This window comes from Lissotriton helveticus, chromosome 5_1 (genome assembly GCF_964261635.1).
Source record: "Lissotriton helveticus chromosome 5_1, aLisHel1.1, whole genome shotgun sequence".
In the NCBI taxonomy this organism is placed as follows: Eukaryota; Metazoa; Chordata; class Amphibia; order Caudata; family Salamandridae; genus Lissotriton; species Lissotriton helveticus.
The window spans coordinates 1,048,943,332-1,048,969,374 of NC_136065.1; the positions used below are offsets into that span (position 1 = coordinate 1,048,943,332).

Consider the following 26,043-nt stretch of genomic DNA (forward strand, 5'->3'; position numbering starts at 1 on the left):
GGGACCCACGTCTGGGCATACCCTTCCTACATAGGGTGAACAGCAAAACACACAAGATGATGGACGGAATGTTGCACAATGGCAAAACTTTCACCCCCAGTCACAGATCTGGGTTTAATCCATCGTTATTTTGCTCACCAAGCTACCCCAGTTCAGACATGGCCATATGCAAATCAGTCTTGACCCTGTGCCGCATGGGAACAGTCCAGACTGAACTGCCAAGCCATGTCTTCCCTGGACCGGAATCAAGCATCCTAGGACCAGTTTCTGGCTATCAGCCATCTTCAGCCAGGATAGCTTGACTCCAGTGGCGTAGTGAGCACGGGACCCACGTCTGGGCATAAGCTACCCACATAGGGTGAACAGCAAAACACACAAGTTGATGGACGGAATGTTTCACAATGGCAAAACATTCACCCCCAGTCACGGATCTGGGTTTAATCCAACGTTATTTTGCTCACCAATCCACCCCAGTTCAGACAAGGCCATATGCAAATCAGTCTTGACCCTGTGCCTCATGGGAACAGTCCAGACCGAACTGCCAAGCCATGTCTTCCCTGGACCGGAATCAAGCATCCTAGGACCGGTTTCTGGCTATCAGCCGTCTTCAGCTATGATAGCTTGACTCCAGTGGCGTAGTGAGCACGGGACCCACGTCTGGGCATACCCTTCCTACATAGGGTGAACAGCAAAACACACAAGATGATGGACGGAATGTTGCACAATGGCAAAACTTTCTCCCCCAGTCACAGATCTGGGTTTAATCCATCGTTATTTTGCTCACCAAGCCACCCCAGTTCAGACATGGCCATATGCAAATCAGTCTTGACCCTGTGCCTCATGGGAACAGTCCAGATCGAACTGCCAAGCCATGTCTTCCCTGGACCGGAATCAAGCATCCTAGGACCGGTTTCTGGCTATCAGCCGTCTTCAGCCAGGATAGCTTGACTCCAGTGGCGTAGTGAGCACGGTACCCAGGCCTGGGCATACCCTTCTCACATAGGGTGAACAGAAAAACACACAAGATGATGGACGGAATGTTGCACAATGGCAAAATATTCACCCCCAGTCACAGATCTGGGTTTAATCCATCGTTATTTTGCTCACCAAGCCACCTCAGTTCAGACATGGCCATATGCAAATCAGTCTTGACCCTGTGCCTCATGGGAACAGTCCAGACCGAACTGCCAAGCCATGTCTTCCCTGGACCAGAATCAAGCATCCTAGGACCGGTTTCTGGCTATCAGCCATCTTCAGCCAGGATAGCTTGACTCCAGTGGCATAGTGAGCACAGGACCAAAGTCTGGGCATACCCTTCCCACATAGGGTGAACAGCAAAACACACAAGATGATGACGGAATGTTGCACAATGGCAAAACATTCACCCCCAGTCACAGATCTGGGTTTAATCCATCGTTATTTTGCTCACCAAGCTACCCCAGTTCAGACATGGCCATATGCAAATCAGTCTTGACCCTGTGCCGCATGGGAACAGTCCAGACTGAACTGCCAAGCCATGTCTTCCCTGGACCGGAATCAAGCATCCTAGGACCAGTTTCTGGCTATCAGCCATCTTCAGCCAGGATAGCTTGACTCCAGTGGCGTAGTGAGCACGGGACCCACGTCTGGGCATAAGCTACCCACATAGGGTGAACAGCAAAACACACAAGTTGATGGACGGAATGTTTCACAATGGCAAAACATTCACCCCCAGTCACGGATCTGGGTTTAATCCAACGTTATTTTGCTCACCAATCCACCCCAGTTCAGACAAGGCCATATGCAAATCAGTCTTGACCCTGTGCCTCATGGGAACAGTCCAGACCGAACTGCCAAGCCATGTCTTCCCTGGACCGGAATCAAGCATCCTAGGACCGGTTTCTGGCTATCAGCCGTCTTCAGCTATGATAGCTTGACTCCAGTGGCGTAGTGAGCACGGGACCCACGTCTGGGCATACCCTTCCTACATAGGGTGAACAGCAAAACACACAAGATGATGGACGGAATGTTGCACAATGGCAAAACTTTCTCCCCCAGTCACAGATCTGGGTTTAATCCATCGTTATTTTGCTCATAAAGCCACCCCAGTTCAGACATGGCCATATGCAAATCAGTCTTGACCCTGTGCCTTATGGGAACAGTCCAGATCGAACTGCCAAGCCATGTCTTCCCTGGACCGGAATCAAGCATCCTAGGACCGGTTTCTGGCTATCAGCCGTCTTCAGCCAGGATAGCTTGACTCCAGTGGCGTAGTGAGCACGGTACCCAGGCCTGGGCATACCCTTCTCACATAGGGTGAACAGAAAAACACACAAGATGATGGACGGAATGTTGCACAATGGCAAAATATTCACCCCCAGTCACAGATCTGGGTTTAATCCATCGTTATTTTGCTCACCAAGCCACCTCAGTTCAGACATGGCCATATGCAAATCAGTCTTGACCCTGTGCCTCATGGGAACAGTCCAGACCGAACTGCCAAGCCATGTCTTCCCTGGACCAGAATCAAGCATCCTAGGACCGGTTTCTGGCTATCAGCCATCTTCAGCCAGGATAGCTTGACTCCAGTGGCATAGTGAGCACAGGACCAAAGTCTGGGCATACCCTTCCCACATAGGGTGAACAGCAAAACACACAAGATGATGACGGAATGTTGCACAATGGCAAAACATTCACCCCCAGTCACAGATCTGGGTTTAATCCATCGTTATTTTGCTCACCAAGCCACCCCAGTTCAGACATGGCCATATGCAAATCAGTCTTGACTCTCTGCCTCATGGAAACAGTCCATATCAAACTGCCAAGCAATGTCTTCCCTAGATCGGTATCAAGCATCCTAGGACCGGTTTCTGGCTATCAGCCGTCTTCAGCCAGGATAGCTTGACTCCAGTGGCCTAGTGAGCACGGGACCCACGCCTGGGCATACCCTTCCCACATAGGGTGAACAGCAAAACACACAAGATGATGGATGAAATGTTGCACAATGGCAAAACATTCACCCCCAGTCGCAGATCTGGGTTTAATCCTTCGTTATTTTGCTCACCAAGCCGGCCCAGTTCAGACATGGCCATATGCAAATCAGTCTTGACCCTGTGCCTCATGGGAACAGTCCAGACCGAACTGCCAAGTAAGCATGGGCGAAATCTGTGAAATCGCGGTCCGCGAAATCGTGCGAAAGCGAATTCGCAATCCAGCACCCTCTGGTTCACCACTGCCACCCTCTGGTTCACCACTGCCACCCTCTGGTTCACCACTGTCACCCTCTGGTTCATCACTGCCACCCTCTGGTTCATTACTGCCACCCTCTGGTTCGCCACTGCCACCCTCAAGATCATCACTGCCACCCTCTGGTTCACCACTGCCACCCTCTAGTTCACCACTGCCACCCTCTGGGTCATCACTGCCACCCTCTGGTTCACCCCTGCCACCCCCAGGTTCAGCACTCACTACTGCCACCGTCTGGTTCATCACAGCACCCTCTGGTTCACCCCTGCTGCCACCCTCTGGTTCAGCACTCACTACTGCCACCCTCTGGTTCATCACAGCACCCTCTGGTTCACCCCTGCTGCCACCCTCTGGTTCAGCACTCACCCCTGCCACCCTCTGGTTCATCACAGCACCCTCTGGTTTACCACTGCCACCCTCTGGTTCACCACTGACACCCTCTGGTTCACCACTGCCACCCTCTGGTTCATCACTGCCACCCTCTGGTTCACCCCTGCCACCCTCAGGTTCAGCACTCACTACTGCCACCCTCTGGTTCATGACAGCACCCTCTGGTTCAGCACTCACCACTGCCACCCTCTGGTTCATCACAGCACCCTCTGGTTCACCACTGACACCCTCTGGTTCACCACTGCCACCCTCTGGTTCATCACCTCCACCCTCTGGTTCACCCCTGCCACCCTCAGGTTCAGCACTCACTAATTCCACCGTCTGGTTCATCACAGCACCCTCTGGTTCACCCCTGCTGCCACCCTCTGGTTCAGCACAGCCCCCTCAGGTTCACCACTGCCACTCTCTGGTTCACCACTGACACCCTCTGGTTCACCACTGCCACCCTCTGGTTCATCACTGCCACCCTCTGGTTCACCCCTGCCACCTTCAGGTTCAGCACTCACTACTGCCACCGTCTGGTTCATCACAGCACCCTCTGGTTCACCCGTGCTGCCACCCTCTGGTTCAGCACTCACCACTGCCACCCTCTGGTTCATCACAGCACCCTCTGGTTCACCCCTGCCACCCTCAGGTTCAGCACTCACTACTGCCACCGTCTGGTTCATCACAGCACCCTCTGGTTCACCCCTGCTGCCACCCTCTGGTTCAGCACTCACCACTACCACCCTCTGGTTCATCACAGCACCCCCTGGTTCACCCCTGCTGCCACCCTCTGGTTCAGCACTCACCACTGCCACCCTCTGGTTCATCACAGCAGCCTCTGGTTCACCACTGCCACCCTCTGGTTCACCACTGCCACCCTCTGGTTCACCACTGTCACTCTCTGGTTCATCACTGCCACCCTCTGGTTCACCCCTGCCACCCTCTGGTTCAGCACTCACTACTGCCACCCTCTGGTTCATCACAGCACCCTCTGGTTCACCCCTGCTGCCACCCTCTGGTACAGCACTCACCACTGCCACCCTCTGGTTCATCACAGCACCCTCTGGTTCACCCCTGCTGCCACCCTCTGGTTCAGCACTCACCGCTGCCACCCTCTGGTTCATCACAGCACCCTCTGGTTCACCACTGCCACCCTCTGGTTCACCACTGCCACCCTCTGGTTCATCACTGCCACCCTCTGGTTCACCCCTGCCACCCTCAGGTTCAGCACTCACTACTGCCACCCTCTGGTTCATCACAGCACCCTCTGGTTCACCACTGCCACCCTCTGGTTCACCACTACCACCCTCTTGTTCACCACTGTAGATTATGGGGGGAAAGCACACCTGCCCAGCCTCAACTGAGATGAATTAATTTGGGGCTGGTTAATGTGTCACTGAATTTGTGCTTCAAGTCTGGCACCTGTTCCTTAGCTGTAAGTGCTTCCTGTTGCAGTTATTTTTTTTACAGGAGCATTGTGCCATACTTGTAACTATTCTCTGACCCTGCTTTGAGGGTCAGAGCAGGGTCAGAGAATAGTTGCAAGTAGGCAACTGAACTCTGGAGGGGGCCCTCAGGAAGCACTACAGTGAATGGTTACAAATTAGCTTGAACTTTTGCACCTGCTAAGTGCTTTCAGTTTTCCAAAATTCGTTTTTCTGCCATTTCGCGAGATTCGCGGGGCGCGAATTTGTGCGAAATCGAACTTGCAATTTGCGGATTTATTTTTTTGCGTGTTCGTGCGTTTTTTTGCTTATTCGCTGACCGCTTGCAGCGCACCGACCCCGAGGTTGCCCATGCAGTCGTGTATGGGCGTGGCCATCTTGTTTGCGTGACGTGTTTCCGTTTCCGGGCGCTATTGCATGCTCGCGCCGTATGCGGCGTGCGGTTACGTGTTCATGGCGTTTTTGCGTGCTCGCGGGGGAAATATCGCGCAAACTTACCCACGCGGTCCAGTATGGGTGCGGCCATCTTGTTTTTCATTCACTGCTATGGTTTTGGGCATGCTACCTTTCTATCCATCTTACATCTTTGTAATCCTATGTTTTTCTGAACTTTTTTTTGTTTTTTGTTTGCTTATTATCTCTCTCTTCAATTTCCTACATCTATATTTTGTGTTTTTTTAAAACTTTTTGTTACTTTATTACCTACTTTATTTCTTTCGCTCTCTCTCTTATTTTTTTCACACCTATTCTTCTTTCCTTCTTCTTGTGCCCAGGACCATGGCTAAGGGAGGCGACAAGGGCAAGGGGAAGGGCCCAGCACCCCGTACCCGGCTCCCTTGCAGGCGTTTGAGGGGGGAGGAAGTCCAGGCCAGGGAGATCTTCTCTGCGGTGGCACCCTCTGGTTCACCACTGCCACCCTCTGGTTCACCACTACCACCCTCTTGTTCACCACTGTAGATTATGGGGGGAAAGCACACCTGCCCAGCCTCAACTGAGATGAATTAATTTGGGGCTGGTTAATGTGTCACTGAATTTGTGCTTCAAGTCTGGCACCTGTTCCTTAGCTGTAAGTGCTTCCTGTTGCAGTTATTTTTTTTACAGGAGCATTGTGCCATACTTGTAACTATTCTCTGACCCTGCTTTGAGGGTCAGAGCAGGGTCAGAGAATAGTTGCAAGTAGGCAACTGAACTCTGGAGGGGGCCCTCAGGAAGCACTACAGTGAATGGTTACAAATTAGCTTGAACTTTTGCACCTGCTAAGTGCTTTCAGTTTTCCAAAATTCGTTTTTCTGCCATTTCGCGAGATTCGCGGGGCGCGAATTTGTGCGAAATCAAACTTGCAATTTGCGGATTTATTTTTTTGCGTGTTCGTGCGTTTTTTTGCTTATTCGCTGACCGCTTGCAGCGCACCGACCCCGAGGTTGCCCATGCAGTCGTGTATGGGCGTGGCCATCTTGTTTGCGTGACGTGTTTCCGTTTCCGGGCGCTATTGCATGCTCGCGCCGTATGCGGCGTGCGGTTACGTGTTCATGGCGTTTTTGCGTGCTTGCGGGGGAAATATCGCGCGAACTTACCCACGCGGTCCAGTATGGGTGCGGCCATCTTGTTTTTCATTCACTGCTATGGTTTTGGGCATGCTACCTTTCTATCCATCTTACATCTTTGTAATCCTATGTTTTTCTGAACTTTTTTTTGTTTTTTGTTTGCTTATTATCTCTCTCTTCAATTTCCTACATCTATATTTTGTGTTTTTTTAAAACTTTTTGTTACTTTATTACCTACTTTATTTCTTTCGCTCTCTCTCTTATTTTTTTCACACCTATTCTTCTTTCCTTCTTCTTGTGCCCAGGACCATGGCTAAGGGAGGCGACAAGGGCAAGGGGAAGGGCCCAGCACCCCATACCCGGCTCCCTTGCAGGTGTTTGAGGGGGGAGGAAGTCCAGGCCAGGGAGATCTTCTCTGCGGTGGAGGTGGCCGCCTTGATGGTTTTTGTCCAAGTCCACCTCCCTAAGACCGTGGCAGCAGGTGGGCGGATTGCTTCCGGTTACGGCCTCCGGGAGCGTCGCCAGCTGTGGGAGAAGGTGTGCCGGCGCATGTATAAGGAGTCTGGGGTCCGGTGCACCTACCAGCAAGTGACGCACCGGTGGAGTGACATCTTGGACCGGGAGCATGACATGCTCGACCTGCTCGGTGTGGAGATCCCTGGCCTTGGTAAGTAGCTATTTAATAACTACTTTTTTTCCTTCTGCTCTGTTATATTGCTAATCTATTTTTTTCCTGAAGAGTACGAATGCTGCTGATTCGATTACATTGCAGGTAAATTAATGTTTAAATAGCTTCTGTCATTGCAGGTGCTCGCCTGGTTATTGGCGTTGCTACTATGCTTACTTGTTTGCAACTTTTTAGTCATTTGAGAGCATTACTGCGTAATGCTAGAGACAGTAGACTCAAGTCTATTCCTTCTTTGTACTCCTGCTGCTGCCACTTTGAAGAGATAGTGGTGGATTGATACGTTGAGTATATTATTTATTACTTGTCATAGGACATTTGTTAGTGGTCTGCAATCATGATAACGGACTGTGTCTGTCACGCGACGTCTCGTGCTACTGAGTGATGGCAGTCGTAGTAGAAACTTTTTGTTGTTGATGTAGTTAGTGAATTACATAACTTTCCTATTAGACGGTCTGCGAATCCTGCAATACTGTACTACTATCCTACTAGTTGACCAGATCAGATGCAATTGATGTTAATTTGTTTCCCCGACATAATTTTAGATTGAGTACAAAAAAATCAAATATTTCCAAAAAAACAATCATCCATGTTGTGTTTCTTTATTTCATGATCACCAGGACCTCCCAGGGGCAAGGCGCCTGCGGCGACAGAGACTCCGGTGGCAGAAGGTGGACAGGAGTAGTCCCTTGCAGGCTCTTCTGCTGGCCCCAGTAAGTTGTTCTATTGTTATATTAATACTTATACTTCCCTAACTTTTACAGCTCCTATTCATTACAAACTGGTTCCTAATAATTCTATGTTTTACAAAATAGTCTTTGATCTTCTTCTAATGTAGACTACTTTCTACATTCTTATCCTGCCTCTGCCATCACTCTCTGTGCTACTACTATTTACAATTATGAGTCGGTCTGTGTAGGTAGCTAAGCTTGCCCATTCGGCAAACGGTGTGAAACAAAACTATGATACAGCAATAGCTCCAGGCACTGAGTGCAGTCCTCTGGGTTGCCCTTGATGTCTATTCCAGTCTTCTTAATGTAAGTGCTTTGACAATTTCCAACAACAAAATGTCATTGTTTACACCAAGTAAAAGGTAGCAGTTGCCTTTTTGATTTGACAGGAGCACATCCCATACCGCTAGTGTTTCAGGGACCTATCTGCACACAAAGAAGTATGGACAAGATAAATAGGACATTGTTGATGATAGGTGCAGTTCGACTTTCCTCATACCTCAGTCCCAACAGAAGTTGAACCCCCAATCCCCTGACCGACTATCTAGAATGTCTGGCCAATGATTTTACGACCCAGAAGAACAGAAGAAGACTACCTCCGAGTCCCGGCCTATCTGAGTCACTGAAACATGACTGCCAAGTGCAGTAGTTCAAACCTTTCCGCTCACTCACTCGTAAACAAAAACCACACAGTGTTTGTTAGTTTTAAAGTTTTATTTTCAATTAAGAAATGAAAACATTATTTCTTTATTTTTAATAGCGTAGTATTCTAATGGATGAAGATGACGTTAAAGTTTAAACAACATTCCCATGAATGAAATTAGTATGACTCAAACTTAATAATAGTTAACAGACACATGAAATTATTAGAATAACTGTGCGGGAGCCCCTACCTTCTTTAAACTACTTAAAGTACTGCTGGTGATGACTTACTAGTAGTTGGTGAATCGTCTGGCAGAAGGGCAATGGAATCTTCTTTCTGTAATGAGAAAAATGGTGCACGTTAAGCAAGCATTCATCAGTTGTCATAAGAAGAAGTGTAGCATTTAATGGAATAAGCATATAAAAGGTTAACACCCTCCCCAAAACCGTTACTTTTTTTCAATCCCAGTAATAATGTGTTATGTAACATTTTCTTCCATTACGAGACAAAATAGGGGGTTGTGTATGGCATCTGAAAATATGACATGTTTTTCCTAGACGTCACAACATCTGATGCGGCACAGATGACCACCAGTGCCGGGGCCAGCAGTGCGGAGGGGTCCACTCTGGATGCGGCGGCGCCAACAGGAGGAGCTGGGGGGGAAGACTCAGCGGCGGCGGACGGTGGTAAGTTATTATACTCCTTACTTATTGAAATTTTTTTGAGTAGGCTTGCAAAGGAGTGTATGATGTACTGTACAGTAGTACACAGTACACTAGTATAAGTACACTGTACTGTCAAGAACATTTACTAATTTAGAACTACTTTTTGGGCTATCACGGAGAAGACAGTCAACCTTGACTTTTAATAGCATTAGCGGTGGTACTTCTCTGGTAACCAATGGCCCCCTCTATTTCACTTCAACTCAGCTGGCAAATTTTTATTGTGAAGCCAAGTCATATCAGATGTAGTTTAGGGATGTGAAGAACGAAAAGTTAAAGAAGGGTGAAACGAAGGGTGAGCTAGTCTTAATATTTATGACTGTAAAGAATGGTTTTGTTGAATGCAATTCAACATAAGAAAGAAGATGGCGGTTTCCAAAATATAATGAAAAGGGTGTTGACAAAAAGACATTTTGGTACATTTGAGACATTAAGAAGAATCATAGACGTAATTTGAAAGCCTGGATGTTATCTTCTTTATCCTCCTCGTCGATAGCAGAGGTGTATGATGTAGTAGAGCAGACGCTGAGTAGATGAAGTATGGCCAGTGGCAGTGCCACCCCTATAGAAAAGTAAGACATTCCTATCCCCACCTGCATGTACTGCTTAAAGTACTGCGAGTCTGCATCATCATGGCCTGTGTCTGTATTTCTTGGGTGAAAGCTGAGTGAGCTGCCATTATGTCGGCTACCACAAGTTCACGTACCAGTAATTTCTTTTGCAAAACAAGAGAAAAAAAGTAAAAAAGGCCTTTTTTTAGTACTCTCTGACTATGTATGTAGTAGTGAGTCCACCTATAGTGCTGCTAGTGGAATTCCTGAAACTCACAGTGCCACAGGCTTACAAAGACGGCGGAAAGATACATGCCAGAATGTTATACTGTGTTTGCTACTTGCTGGTGTTACTGAGTGTCAACCTTCCGTTGAATTATTTTGACTTTATGTTAAAGACTATTGGCTACAGTATTTTTCTTTCTTTCTTCATAGATGCTACTCCCAAAAAGCTCACCCGTAAGGAGATGGCTGTCCGGGACAGGGCCCGTAAGCTGGAGGCTATTTGTGCCGAGTATCGGCGGTTGTGGGCTCGGGAGCATGAGGATACATCAACATCCACATCCTCCTCCACTGCCCCCGGGTCCACCAGCCAGAAGCCTCCAGCCAGACGGAGCCGTGGCCCGACAGCCTCCCGCCGCCGCCGCACAGCAGCAACAAAATCAGCGCCCCCCCCCCAGATCCTGGATGGTTCGTGTGCGCCGGCTACGCAGAAGAGTGGACTACCTGGATCGGTTGGCCGAAAAACATCAGCGCCAGCTCCGGGACCTCCGCAAAGAGCAACAGGACATGCAGCAACAGCTTGCCAAACTACGCCACCGGAGGAAGTGACTGTCCCTTGCCCCTTTTTTAAAGACTGTTGGGGTGATGGGAATTGGGTGTTTGGGAAAGGGGACTTTTTGACTTTTTGACATTGGTTGGGTTCGGGAGGGGGGGTGAGTTAGTGTAATTTATTTTATTATTGTTGTGCTGAAAACAACACGAATATATATTTTTTAATAATTATTTTTCTTACAAAAACACAGTATACGCGTTCATATAATTTTTTGTGTGGGGGTTGGCGGTGGTTACTGGACGTTTGTTTTCTTCAAACATACCAGCATGAATGAAACATCTAGTCCTGAAATGTACCAAAATGCAAGTAACCGAGTTAGTAAATTTAGTAGCCCTACTACTGTACTTTACTAGTAGTACTGTCAGTCTCTGCTCTCCTCCCAACTTAGTCCTCCTAGCCCATTATTCTACTACCTCTCCAATATGCCTATCTTACCTGTGATTTGTTTTTGAGAATCGGGGTAGCCCCAGAGCTGGCTGCATTGCAAATGGTGATTAAGGTTGGTTGTTGACTTGAATCCTCGACGGATGCAATATCATTGTTGTGCTGGTAGCAGTAGTGGTACACACTGGCAGTATCACCATATGAAAAAAAGAGGCAATTAAACATTGAGTGGCCTGAGCGTAGCATTAGAAACAGTACAATAGATAGCACGGTACAGAACAGTGTCCTAAATTGTAGCCTAAGCTGTGCCAACGTAAGGTAAGCATTAAGCATTTGATTGTTCACGGCGTGTAGGAGGAGGATGCTCTTATCAATCCACGATGGCGCACATGAACTTCTGGTTGCTTTGACCTTATCCTCCCCAGCAAGTGTGTGGAATTTATTGTTGTTGTCAGTCACACCTCAATGAAATACCACACAGCCCGGGGGAAGAGGGTTAGGGTTTGAAAATTGGATGGGAATGGAGTTTTTGGGGAAAGTTTGGTAGAGAGGAAAAAACACAGCATGGACAGTCAAACAACAAATGAAGAGAAACAAATCTTTAGATTTGAAGATATTGATAAATCTTTAAAGGGACATAAAGGAAGTGCACTACTGCATGCCAGAAGTTGTTTACTAAATGGATGGTAAGCTTACTGAAAAGTAGTACTACTACTTACTGCAACTTACTAGTTACTACGAAGAAACAAGTTGACAGTACAGGGCTGCAGTCATTACGCAATTTCACTTGCCTTTCTGCCCTCAGAGAGAATGAACACTTAGAAGAACATTAAATTAGTGTTAAACATAGCAAAGACGTATCAAATAGCTGGAGGAATGAATTTGAAGCAGAGATCAAAGAAACGCACAGAGTCACACTCGTGGAAGTAAGTTCAAGTTCACAAGAAATTCATTTAAAAGATAAGGAGAATTTTGGATACTGTTACTGTTTTTTGTAGTTGTCCCATTGAATTTGTGAAGTTGATGCATCCAGCCATTCCACTTATTCACGGTACTCCTTCATTCCATCGGATGCTCCGTCGATCAATCTTGGTGACCAAACACACTGTCCACTGCCTGCCTGATGCGGATTTGCGGATCGCTAATTGTAAGCCTGAGTAGTACATCGATGGCACAGGGTAAAAGCCTGTCTGTAATTGATGATGGAAAAACACAACAGTAAGTGTTAAAGACACCTCGGAGAAAAAAATATATAAGGCACGCTGTGTAGTGCAAAAATTATACTGTCACTTTCAGAGGTGACAATCCCCACATTACCCTCCCAAAAACGTGCAGAATACTGCTGCTACCTCGCAGAGGCCTAATTTCAATTCGTGCCAAAACGCACTCAGAAAGTATGCCCAAAACCCCCCTTTCCCACCATGGATTTTCTTCAAACCACTTGCAATCAAAATTAGACATTCCAACAAGTGTTCTAAGACCCCACCCAGTCGTAAAAATCTAGAACCCCCGCCCAAACACATGCAATACAATACTGCTAACCCTAACGAGCCCTAAGTTAAGAATAGTGGCAAACGCTTTCTTTAACTAGGCCAAATCCCCCCTTTCCCATCATAGAGTTTCTTCAAACTACTTGCAACCAAAATTACACATTCCCACGAGTGCTCTAGGACCCCAGAACCCAGTTGCAACCCAGTTGCAAAAATCTAGAACACCCCCAAACACATGCAATACTGCTGCTAACCCTAACAAGCCCAAAGTTAAAAAAAAGTGCCAAGCATGGATTTTCTCCAAACCACTTTTATCCGGTATTAGACCTTCACAGCAATGCCCCAAGACCCGCCAACCCACCCGCAAAAAAGCAGAAAACCCCAAAACAGGCAAAAAGCAAAAATGGAAAATCTCATACTTAGAATATTTTCGGCCTTCTTTCAATTCTGTCCAAACGCGCTGTGCAGCAAGGTCATAACTCCACTTTTCCACCATGGATTTCCTGAAAAACAAATGCAATCAACATTAGACTGTGCCAGCAGTGCTCCCAGACCCCAAAACCCACCCCCAAACACCAGGAACCCCCCCAAACAGCACCCCAAAGACAAGCCAGTGAGCAAAAACGCAAAAACTTTTTCACCTCCGATTTTCTCCAAACCACTTTTATCCGGTATTAGACCTTCCCAGCAATGCCCCCAGACCCGTCAACTCAGGCGAAAACAAGTAGAAGACCCCCAAACAGCCAAAAAGCAAAAATACAAAAATGGGGACTTAGAAATTTTTAGGCAAAATTCCAAAATCACTCCATGCGCGCTCTGCAGCTAGGCCCTAACTCTCCTTTGCCACCATGGATTTGCTTGAAACCTCTTGCAATCAAAAGTATCCATACCCAGCATTGCTCCAAGACCCCAAAACCCACCCCCAAACACAAGGAACCCCCAAAACAGACCCCTGAAAACACAAAAGTGAGCAAAAACTCTAAAAAGTGAAAAACTTTTTCACCATGTATTTTATCCAAAACACTTTTATCCGGTATTAGACTTTCCGAGCTATGCCCCCAGACCCCTGCAGCCACCCGCCAAAAAGCAGAACACCCCCAAACAGGCAAAAAGCAAAAATGGGCCTACCTTCAATTCAGTCCAAATACACTCTGCAGCTAAGCCCTAACTCCCCTTTTCCACCATGGATTTCCTGAAAAACAAGTGCAATCAACATTAGACTGTGCCAGCAGTGCTCCCAGACCCCAAAACTCACCCACAGAAACCTAGAAGCCCCCCAAACACATGCAATACTGGTATATTCAAAACAAGTCAAATTGCGCTGTTCACAAAACATTGCTGTTTTCAGCACTTCCACTACTTCGATCCTCTTGAAACTCACCTGTACAGTCACTTGTTCCTGCGATTCACAAGAATATCAGCAAGGCAGAACAAAATCGAACCACTGCGCTCTTTGAAGAAGAAGAAGAAGAAGAAGGTCTACGACTAGTTTTCACTTAGTTTTCACCCAAACATACGCGCCCGCCAAACACCCAAAGAGGCCACAATTCTGCCAATTCTGGACCAAAGAACACCAAAACCACCTAAAACAATGCCAACATCATTATGAATGAGCCTGCATCGGGCCCGAGCCCTAGAATCAGCGTGAAGCATACCAACTTAATCCCAAAAACCCTAGTAAATCGCACTGACTGAACCCTAAACCGTAGATATGCTTTGTCTGTCTGTGTCAAAAAGCCTAGGTATGCTACATCAGGAGGATGCTTCAATCAGTGGTGCCTGCCTTGACCGTCTGCATGGCCCTGCCGCAAGCATGTCCCAAAAATCCGTTCCGTTAAAGAATTTGCGATTTTTTGATACTTTCGCGAGGTTTGCGAAATACCGAAAAACAGCAATGCAAACATAATGGATGTTTGGCCCAAGCTTGAGGTAGTGCCATGCAGAGGGTCAAGACAGAATGGTCCCGGATGGGGAAAGGAAGGAAATAGAAGGAATGGTTAAGACATTCAAACATACATACATAAAGACAAGGAATGTGGTACAAAGTATTTATTAACAGTGTACTATGGACCATAAACAATGGCTAAACATTTGAATACATTTAGGAAGAGTTAATTGTGAATTCATGCCCCAACGGAAAGAAGGGGGGGAGGGAAAGGGGAACACAGAAAATTAGGTCGAACTATACATACGATCGTATAATCTTCAATTAAAGAAAGGGAAAGAGGCAGTTGATGCACATTTTTCTATATTACCCAACAATAGTAGAGTGATCTCCTGGTTCCAGGGTCACAAATGTAGTGTGAATCAATGTGGTAGACTTTAAAAACACCATGCTCCTAGAACAGCCGTAGACATCTTGCTAGCGGTGGAGACTGGTGGGGTGAAGAGGTAGTCTATGTTTCGACCCAAAAATAAAGTGCAGGCGAATTGCAACTTGCTAGGCGGGTCTTCTTCAGGACAAGGGGGGAAAACAAAGGCAAAGGGCAATCCTCCTAGGGGTAAGGAAAAGAAATCTTTTAATCAAAAAACCGTTCCTTCGTATCTTGCCCTCTAGATCCGTAATCAGTTCACGTTGACGTATTCGTACTTCTCCCCACCCGGCAGAGGTGACTACATCACTATAGCCATCCGCCTCACAGGGGTCTACCGTCAGTTGTACGATGTGGCGATAGGTAAGACCCACGGCTGTATTATATTCAGATTCAGTGTTTATTAAGTATACCCGATGTGCTTTTCAAGTTACCGACCCCCTGACTTTTGTCCACCAGATAATTGAACCCTCCTCCAGTGCATTGGAAGTGTCCCTGTCAACTCAGCCCATTGTGTTGCATTGGTCATTCATTACCCGACACTTACTCATTACCTGACACAGCGACAGGTGAGACCCCTAACAGTGTTTGTATGGCTTTACGGCGGCAATCTAGCTCGATCAAGTACCCATTCCGGTCCTTTTTTCCTTTTTTCCTTTTTTCTTCATAGAATACATCTGTAGATCAAGCGGCGCCCTGTCATTTTTACCTCTACAATGGATTTTGGTATGATTCCAACTGGGCACATGTCAGATGATAGGAATCGCATTTATATGTCTCCAGCCAGCGACCAACGTGATCTTCTCTTCCTTCCCATTAGATTCGATGGACAGCTGAGGCACTTCCCCTTTCATTATTGATATCCCTGACGACTGTGAATGTTCATTCACGTCTGCCTCCTGGCAGGTGAGCCTGACCATGTGCATCGATGTTTTACACCTTGACTATATATATTTTTTCAGCACTCTAATAACTTTTCCTACAATAATTCCTTCAGGAATACTGGCCCAAGACGTTGCATTTTTTAGTCTTCCAAACTAACCCTCCCCATCTTTGGAATCACGGATGGTTAGGTAAGTTGTAGTCTCTGCACATCCTTTTTTGCCCTGAATGTAGTTTATTACTTCTTTTATTCCCATAAAGCTGGATCTTTTAATTTTTAGTTTTTCTTGGTATGTCTCTGCCATAGACTGTTACCAGGTTGTTCAGTCTATTTTGTCTCCCACCCAGATTAGGTTTACTATGCTTTCTAGCTGCTACTCCCGGTCTCTCTGTGATGTGAGTCTCTCCGTTAAATAGATCAGTCATTCGTAGATATATCCACCATGTTGAGTGTTCTCTGATGAGACCTCCGTGTTTTTTGATTAAAAGATTTCTTTTCCCTTCCCCTAGGAGGATTGCCCTTTGCCTTCGTTTTCCCCCCTTGTCCTGAAGAAGACCCGCCTAGCAAGTTGCAATTCGCCTGCACTTTATTTTTGGGTCGAAACGTAGACTACCTCTTCACCCCACCAGTCTCCACCGCTAGCAAGATGTCTACGGCTGTTCTAGGAGCATGGTGTTTTTAAAGTCTACCACATTGATTCACACTACATTTGTGACCCTGGAACCAGGAGATCACTCTACTATTGTTGGGAAATATAGAAAAATGTGCATCAACTGCCTCTTTCTCTTTCTTTAATTGAAGATTATACGATCGTATGTATAGCTTGACCTAATTGTTTGTGTTCCCCTTTCCCTCCCCCCTCCTTTCCGTTGGGGCATGAATTCACAATTAACTCTTCCTAAATGTATTTAAATGTTTAGCCATTGTTTATGGTCCATAGTACACTGTTAATAAATACTTTGTACCACATTCCTTGTCTTTATGTATGTATGTTTGAATGTCTTAACCATTCCTTCTATTTCCTCGCTTTCCCCGTCCGGGACCATTCTGTCTATATCAATCATTCACCCAGGTCCCAGCGACTCATTTGGGTTCAACCCTGTTTTTTATACCATGCAGAGGGTCAAGGCAGGCACCACTGAGTGAAGCAACCTGATGTAGCATACCTAGGCTCTTTGTCAGACAGACAAAGCATATCTAATTGTATGCAGCAAGCCACATAGCCCCAATTTTACATGAACTGCTGTCTGGAGTGGACTCTGCCTGGCATAACAAGAACAGTACACTGCCTCGCCCTCGACCAATACATACCACGAATAGACAGACATGTAGTCCTGCTGTAGTAGTTGTTGTAGACTGTTTTACCTGTTTGCCACTCAAGAATTGGCCATTGTTCTTCCGTAAATCGACGCTGATGATCCATCCATCCCAGTGAGTGACTGTAAAGAAAAAAGATATATTATTTAATCAATCATCATGGTATATTGGCAAGTGAGTCCGCTCCAAGGTCATTTTACATATTTTGTGAAATGCAATATAGTGGCCCCTGAATTTGAAGTACAATTTTAATCAAACAAGGTAAAAAAAAAACAAAGTTGTTGACATGAGGTACAATTACTGTGTGAAAGATTAAATATTAACTAAGACAAGACATATGAATCATCATTTCATGCACAAAAAACAAACAGCAATTGGTTTCATCAGAGCCAGACAGCCATTGCTGTCCACTGCATGCCATCTTCTCAATTATTCATTGCCTGTTCTACTTTTTGTCCGCATCTTCTTCGGAAAGTGAGGGCCCACAGGGCAGCCTCTCCTGTCAATATCAGAAGTAACTCTGTCAGCAATCAGCAAGCATGATAGTCAGTCAGTAATTTCAGTCCCACTTGAGGGGACTCGTCATAATCCATCCATCTGCCTTGAGGGAAATGGATAGGTGGAGTCTGGAGGAGGAGTATAAAGGAGCATGATTGAGTTGTGAACTTGTGAACCTCAGGAATGCAGACTGAGGCACCTTCAAATCAATAAGGAATATAAGATGAAGACAGTGCTGCTGATGGACTTGTTGTGATTAGGTGATTAGAGTTTTGTTGTGGTAAAAGTTGCAAAACAAAGAAAGACACACAGGAATAAAAGTGAATAAGGACGAAAAAAAGGAAGTCAATTTCAGGGCTCGGTGTCAGGGAAGTAGAGCTCGTCCTCAAACTACATGAATGGAGACGGGAGTAGGTCAGGTAACAGAGAAGAACTTCCGTCACCTAAGTCGGTGTTCTCTTGTTCCTGCGTGCATTCACGTACTTTGTAATCTGGTGGTATCAAGTGCTGATTCATCTTGATCAGTGTTAACCTCTCCACATTTTTGGCCGAGAGGCAGGTCCTCTTTGAAGTTACAATGGCACCAGCAGCACTGAAAACACGTTCAGAAGACACGCTTGCGAGTGGGCAAGACAAATAATTTATAGCCAGGTTGGCGATCAGTGGCCATAGATCCATTTTCCTGTACCAATACAGCAATGGGTTCGTATTAGCAAAGACCTGTGTTGGCTCATCCAGATAGGCCTGCACCAACAACTCAAGGTTCTCCACGGTTGCTCCACTTTGCTTACCATCTGTGGCCTTCTCAGCACTGGAACAAAGAAACCCTTTATGAGTTAGCCAATCCGCTTCCGACATGGCTGGGCCTGGTGCAGGTGAGGATGATGATACGGTTGCTGCTGGTGTCATTAACGGCTGTGAGGGAAAGTGACTCCCTTCGCCCACAGATTCAGACGCTGGATGGCCTGCTGATTCAGTTGGACTTCTGACGGCTCCTTGAATTTTCTGCCGCTCTTTTTCGAACCGACTGGCTGACACAGCTAGCCAATGTTTGTACTTTGAAACATCTGCTTCATCAAAAGGAATGAATGCTTTGCTGGCAACTGCCTTTTTGTACCGTGGATCCAGAATAGTGGCACAAATGTAATGTTGTTCTATATGTATGTTCTGAAGCCTTTTATTGGCAACTAGGCAGCTTAATAAGTTCTCCGCCAACCGATATGCATCTTGCTTTCCAACATCATCTCTGAACGTTGAAGACACGTCCTTCAGTTGGTGCTCTAGCATGACCAACAATGGGATAGCTTTGCTCAAAGAACAGTCCTCCCTGCTGACTTCACGCGTGAAGACCTCAAAAGGACGAAGCATGTCTGTCAGGCTTTTAACTAGCTTCCATTCCTCCAACTCTAGCCTCTTGTCTTTCTGATCAGAACCTAGTTTAAAGACATAGTCATTGATTACCATCCACTGCTCAGACAGACGCTTAAGCATGTAAAAGGTTGAGTTCCAACGTGTTGCCACCTCCTGGATGAGTCCTTTGACTGGCACTTTACGTTCATGTTGAATGTTCCTCAGCTCCTTCCGGGCCTTAAAAGAATGGCTGAAATGTGTGCAGATTTTTCGGCAGGTGGTCAGTAACTTTGACTGTGTTTTCATTTTTCAAGAAATCTTGCACAACCAGTTTTATACAGTGCGCCAAACACGGCACTCTGAAATATTCACCTTGATGCATGGCCTTAACTATATTACTGCCATTATCCGTGGAAACATAACCAACTATGCGATCTTTTGGCTGCAGCCATTCAGAGACCTTACTGTTAAACTCCTCCAAAATGTTTTTTGCAGTATGAGTTTTCTCCATGGCAAACATGGCTAATGTTGCATGTTTCTGAGTAGCTTGAAAAACTGTGTTCAGGTCAACAACTGCACTTGACTTGTCTCTATCCCCTGCAAAAGACCCTGCAAAAGAGACCCAGTGTGCAGTGATGCACATGTAATCAAGGGCTTGGCAACTGGTCCACATGTCTGTTGTCAAGTGGATAGTGTGAACAGCACTCTTCTGTAAAGCTGCCCCAATCACCTCCAGCACATCTTGATGTAGTGCTGGAACCGCAACTCTGGCAAAATAGGACCGGCTAGGAACCTTCCATTTAGGGCAGACTGTTGCCACTAATTCTAGAAACCCCACCCCTCCCACGAAAGAAAAAGGGAGAAGGTCCAGCGCTAGCATTTTAGCCAGCTTTGCGTTATACAGACGTACCGTTGGGTGGTTGCGTTCAAATGGCGCCTCCGACCGCAACATTTGGCGAATGGTGGGCTGGATCATTTTACGTGTTGATGATGATGATGACGTCTTCAAACCAGTTAGGCCCATTGATGTAGTTTTTCGCATAGGTGTCTCTCCCACAGTCTTAGTGTGCCTCAGAGATGTTGCAGGGGTAGAGGGTGTGGGCGATACCACTGCAGTGCCGCTGCCAGCAGAACTGGGTGTACCAGAAAAAATGTCTGTCGCTTCTTCACTTCCCCCCTGCACGATCAGCCTCTCGTCATCATCAGATGCAATATCAAGGGATACATTTGGATTTGTTTTTCTTTTGCCTTCCTCGATCTTCCTCATGCGTGCTTCCCAAATGATAGTGTGGTGTTGCTTGAGATGACCTCTCTGGCCTCCGGTACCACAGTTGGTACCAAGCTTACCCCGACTAACTAATACTTTACAAATCGAACAAACAACCATGTTTTCCGCCCTTTGGCTAACAGTAAAGAAGTCCCAAACTGGGGACTGGTGATGTCTGCTGAAGGTGGAGGTGCTACTTTGACTTTCAATGCCAGATGAAGTGGAGGATGGGCGTGGCTGAATTCGTTTCTGTTGTTCACTTACAGCACCACTACTTGAGGTCGAGCTGGATGGAGGTCCATGCCGGCCCTTCTGACTAAAAAAGATGGGAGCTGGAGGTCGTGTTGGTGTTGTAGTTAACGGTGGTGGTACCAGTGCCACGCCGCCCATATCCCGCACAGCAGCCATTCGGGCTAGGGTGAAAATGTCTGTCTGCTGCATGCCTGCTGGGGCTGGAGTGATGACTGTGATGACTGGGTCATCGTCAGACTGTTCATCAGCAGCAGAAGACACCACTTCTAGTTCGTCGTCATCACCCATAAGTGGAAGCTTTGCGGGAGCCTTCCTTTTAGGCTTAGCTACCTTTGTCGGCTCATGGCGTGACTCACTCTCAGACTGCATGGCTGGCTTCAAATCACGATCAAGGTCATCAGAAGGAAGGGGGCTTGAAGAAGAACTTGTAGTAGTAGTAGTATCCCTCCTTGACCTTTTTCTTGCTGGGGATCTGGAAGACAATGGATAATCATCATCAGGATGAGTGGCTTCCTCGGATGATAGCTCCTCTTGAATATCAATTTCCTGATGTGCCCCTACTTCTGGAGGAACAAGCGTTGTAGGCAGTTGTGCCGCTCCATGAACCTCTAGTTGCACCTTTCCATGCACCTGTCCATGCGCCTCTCCTTGCGCCTCTCCTTGCGGCTCTACTTGCGCCTCTCCTTGCGGCACTACTTGCGCCTCTCCTTGCGGCTCTACTTCCGCCTCTACTTGCGCCTCTCCTTGCCCATGTACTTGCGCTTGTACTAGTTGCACGTGTGGTTGTGGTTGTCGTTGCGGCTGTGGTTGTTGAAAACTCGTCAGCTGAGTTACACCCGGCGTTGACTGGATGGTACTTTCTTGTGATGAGCCAACATCACTGGTCGATGGTGATTGCACAACCAAAGTGGCAGCCGCAGCTGCACTCATGGTCTTGGACCTAAGTTTGCGTGGTGGCACTGAGCCCAATGAAGCGGAGGTGCTGCTTCCAGCTTGGTCCCCGGCGGACACCGCTGCTGCTGCAGGCGTAGTTTTTTTCCCCCCAAAAAAGATGTCGGTGGGCACACAAGTCTCCTTGGTAGGTGGTGACACTTGCTTCTTCTGCTCCTTCTTACTGGCAGTGGCACTGGAAACTTTTTTCGCTGAGGCGCTACGGCCAACTTTCTTTGGGGCCATCTTCTTGAGATGTCAGAACAGCAGGCCGCAGTTGCATGAGTTGCAGAGTTGTCTTGTCTGTGGCCAGACGTGACGTGACGTGACGTTGTGCTCCACACACCGCTGCAGGACTTCTTCCTGGCACTGGTGGTTCTCTTGTGCACCTAAAAGCAATGGAAGACAGAGGAACATCAGTTATACACCCCAAAAAGTCGAAAAACACATACAAATCACCACAAACCAATGCCATCCATGCCCTCAATGATGTTTACATTCAAGACACCCCACAGAAAGACTAGGCCCATGCACCACTGAGTAACCCTGGGCATAATGGATGAAAGCAAGGCACATTGGATGCAGGCCTATGGCACAAAGCACACTGCCTGGCTTCAAAATGGCCCGTTGACCCCCACCACATGGCCAGGCCCTGCCTGTACCAGTCCTCAAAATGGCCCCCACCCACATGCCATGCCCCATCAACACCCCAAAAAATCGAAAAACACACAAAAATCACCACAATCCAATGCCATCCATGCCCTCAATGATGTTTACATTCAAGACACCCCACAGAAAGACTAGGCCCATGCACCACTGAGTAACCCTGGGCATAATGGATGAAAGCAAGGCACATTGGATGCAGGCCTATGGCACAAGGCACACTGCCTGGCTTCAAAATGGCCCCTTGACCCCCATCACATGGCCAGGCCCTGCCTGTACCAGTCCTCAAAATGGCCCCCACCCACATGGCCATGCCCCATCAACACCCCAAAAAACCGAAAAACACACAAAAATCACCACAATCCAATGCCATCCATGCCCTCAATGATGTTTACATTCAAGACACCCCACAGAAAGACTAGGCCCATGCACCACTGAGCAACCCTGGGCATAATGGATGAAAGCAAGGCACATTGGATGCAGGCCTATGGCACAAAGCACACTGCCTGGCTTCAAATTGGCCCCTTGACCCCCACCACATGGCCAGGCCCTGCCTGTACCAGTCCTCAAAATGCCCCCCACCCACTTGGCCATGCCCCATCAACACCCCAAAAAATCGAAAAACACACAAAAATCACCACAATCCAATGCCATCCATGCCCTCAATGATGTTTACATTCAAGACACCCCACAGAAAGACTAGGCCCATGCACCTCTGAGTAACCCTGGGCATAATGGATGAAAGCAAGGCACATTGGATGCAGGCCTATGGCACAAAGCACACTGCCTGGCTTCAAAATGGCCCCTTGACCCCCACCACATGGCCAGGCCCTGCCTGTACTAGTCCTCAAAATGGCCCCCACCCGCTTGGCCATGCCCCATCAACACCCCAAAAAATAGAAAAACACACAAAAATCACCGCAATCCAATGCCATCCATGCCCTCAATGATGTTTACATTCAAGACACCCCACAGAAAGACTAGGCCCATGCACCACTGAGCAACCCTGGGCATAATGGATGAAAGCAAGGCACATTGGATGCAGGCCTATGGCACAAAGCACACTGCCTGGCTTCAAAATGTCCCCTTGACCCCCACCACATGGCCAGGCCCTGCCTGTACAAGTCCTCAAAATGCCCCCCACCCACTTGGCCATGCCCCATCAACACCCCAAAAAATTGAAAAACACACAAAAATCACCACAATCCAATGCCATCCATACCCTCAATGATGTTTACATTCAAGACACCCCACAGAAAGACTAGGCCCATGCACCACTGAGTAACCCTGGGCATAATGGATGAAAGCAAGGCACATTGGATGCAGGCCTATGGCACAAGGCACACTGCCTGGCTTCAAAATGGCCCCTTGACCTCCACCATATGGCCAGGCCCTGCCTGTACCAGTGCTCAAAATGCCCCCCACCCACATGGCCATGCCCCATCAACACCCCAAAAAATCAAAAAACACACAAACATCACCACAATCCAATGCCATCCATCCCCTCAATGATGTTTACATTCAAGACACCCCACAGAAAGACTTGGTCCATGCACCACTTACTAGCTACCCCTGGGCCTACTGGCTAGTGAGGCTTTACAGGCACCCCAAAATAAAAAAATAAAACATATAACAGTGAGCTAAAATTCCATGACATAAATGAGAATTAAGTAAAAAAAAAAATCAGAGAAACAGTTGTATCATGCACCCATGACTAACCCCGGGCCTACTGGATACTGTAGCTAGCTACCCACCACAATATATTTTTTGTTAAAGTTGTGGAAAAAGTTTTAGAACTGGAGTTGCCTCAACTGCAATGCCCCAAACAAACAACACCAACTTACTTGTAAAATCTCAAGTCCTAAAGTGATCCAAACTCCAAAGTCCAAAAAGTCCTCAAATACAAAAATCCACCAGCAGCAAGAAAAAGTAATCCTTCCAGCTACACAGCCAAATGAAAAGTGACCAGGACATGCACAAAGCACTGAAAGGAGCCTGCTGGACAGAAACAGGAAGTTGGAGACTCTGGGGCACTTCCTTCCTCCCACCCACCCCAAAAAATGGACTCCTGCACCAAAAAGTGCAGCCAAATGTCAATCTGAGGAGTTATTCTAATCAAAATCATCATTTTCACAAGGTTTATGCTTCCTGCGGTGGAGAAGTGTGGCTCAGGGGTTAGAGGCAGCAGACCCGGAAGCTGAGATTGGTCCTGGACCAGGGTTCAATTCCCCGCCTCGGCGGGTCTTGGGCTAAAAAAATTCCACGGACTCGATAATTCTCGCCCCGGTGCCTCCTCGACTCACGGGTTCACACTCTGCGACTCTGGGCAATAGCTTGCTTAATCTCCACAACAGCCCCTCGCGGCGGGATGCCTGACTTTCACCTTGTGGATACCCTGCTATCTCACAGGGGAATACCAGGACGGGTTCCCTAAGCAAGCGCCGGGACACCCACTGCGGGTAGCTGTGCGCTATATAAGCTCAACTACATTTACATTTACATTTACATTTCTTGTGCAGAATTGCAATTTTTGCAATTTCGGGAACGCAAGATGTTCAAACCTCCCGCCGGAAGTCAGCTGCGCGCCGTCGCGGGCATTCATGACGTACTCGTGTTGTCAAACTCTCGCCGTCTAAGATGGCAAGCCGCTATGACGTAATTGCGTTAGGAAAACTCTGGCGCGATCAAGCAGCAAGATCGAAAATGGCGCAGCACACGCAAAACCGGGAGAAAAACAACTCGGCAGGCTCAGAGTCAACGCCGCGCACGCGTTATTGTATTTTTCAAGCGCGACCAAGCAAAATAATTCGTAGCTTGCGAATTTGCGGATTATTGGGCAATTTCGCGCGGTTCGCGGATCGCGAAATCGTCAAAAATCTGCAAATTCGCCCGCGAAACGGATTTTACGCCCATGCTTACTGCCAAGTCATGTCTTCCCTGGACCAGAATCAAGCATCCTAGGACCGGTTTCTGGCTAACAGCCGTCTTCAGCCAGGATAAAAATATAGTTAAATAATGATAACATAGACCCTAAGATTAAAAGGGTACTTTACTCACGTCATTCCTCCTTAGCAGGAATAAATTAAAACCATTTGGTCTTAAGCCTTTATCTACTGAATGGGTGGGTTTAAAGATAAATGAATCACTATCCTTGCTTGAGTTTTTCCCTTGAAAAACAATTTACAACTCTCATATAATTTCCTAGTGCAATTGCGATATCCAGATTTTTCATTTCTATCAGTAGCGCAATGGCTTGAGCTTGTGACCTTATTCCGTATTTTACAAATAGTGGCTGTAAAAACAGTTTTCTCACCTCTAAAACCATAAGGCAATCTAGCAATATGTGCAATATTTCAGACTTTGTCCCAAGCCCACATTTGCATGTTCCGTCGGGATATAGCATTTCTGCCTTCAGTTTCCCCTCCATCAGCCATGGGTTAGTGCCAATTCGTATCTTCAAATTTTCACATCTAAGCCCGTGGTGTGGCAGAGTTTCTAGATAAGGGTACCACACTACATTCTCCCACGATTTTATCATGCATTGGACCGATTTTTTCTTTCTCAAGTATTCTAGGTCCTGGTTCCTTGATTGCTCCACACCTTAGTCCCTAAGTAAACTCTTGGTAAAAGCTACATCTAAGGGATTCTGGTTTGCTCTCACATTTAGGCTCCCAGTTATCGCCTTTATTTTCCTTCTCGCTTCCTTTGCCCATTTTAAGCTGCTATGCCGGATTTCCTCACTGTACCAATGTGAAACCTTCTGCGTCCCTCTAGGGTTTGACGTTTCCAAAATCTTGCCAGGGCCATTAGGGTCTGACTATTCCATGCTATTGTTCCTGTCTCTAATCTAATTGCCTGTAGCATGGCTGAACTTGGTAGGGGTAATAGCATTTTTAGGGCCTTACCTTCCTCCCGATCCCACCCACTTAAATGGAGAACTT

At 47.0% G+C, this 26,043-nt stretch overlaps 1 protein-coding gene across 1 annotated transcript in view; it reads right to left on the reverse strand.

The window, feature by feature from the left end:
• Positions 1–23,569, reverse strand: part of LOC144752591 (uncharacterized) — a 30,405-nt gene extending 6,836 nt beyond the window's left edge. Inside the window, exons 1-2 of the mRNA XM_078640472.1 lie at positions 23,097–23,569; positions 19,901–22,536 (exon numbers count right to left, since the gene is read on the reverse strand). Of these exons, the coding sequence (XP_078496598.1) occupies positions 19,901–21,685 (1,785 nt within the window). The 5' untranslated portion in view covers positions 21,686–22,536; positions 23,097–23,569. The remainder of the gene's footprint in view (positions 1–19,900; positions 22,537–23,096) is intronic.
• Positions 23,570–26,043: the final 2,474 nt, after the last annotated feature.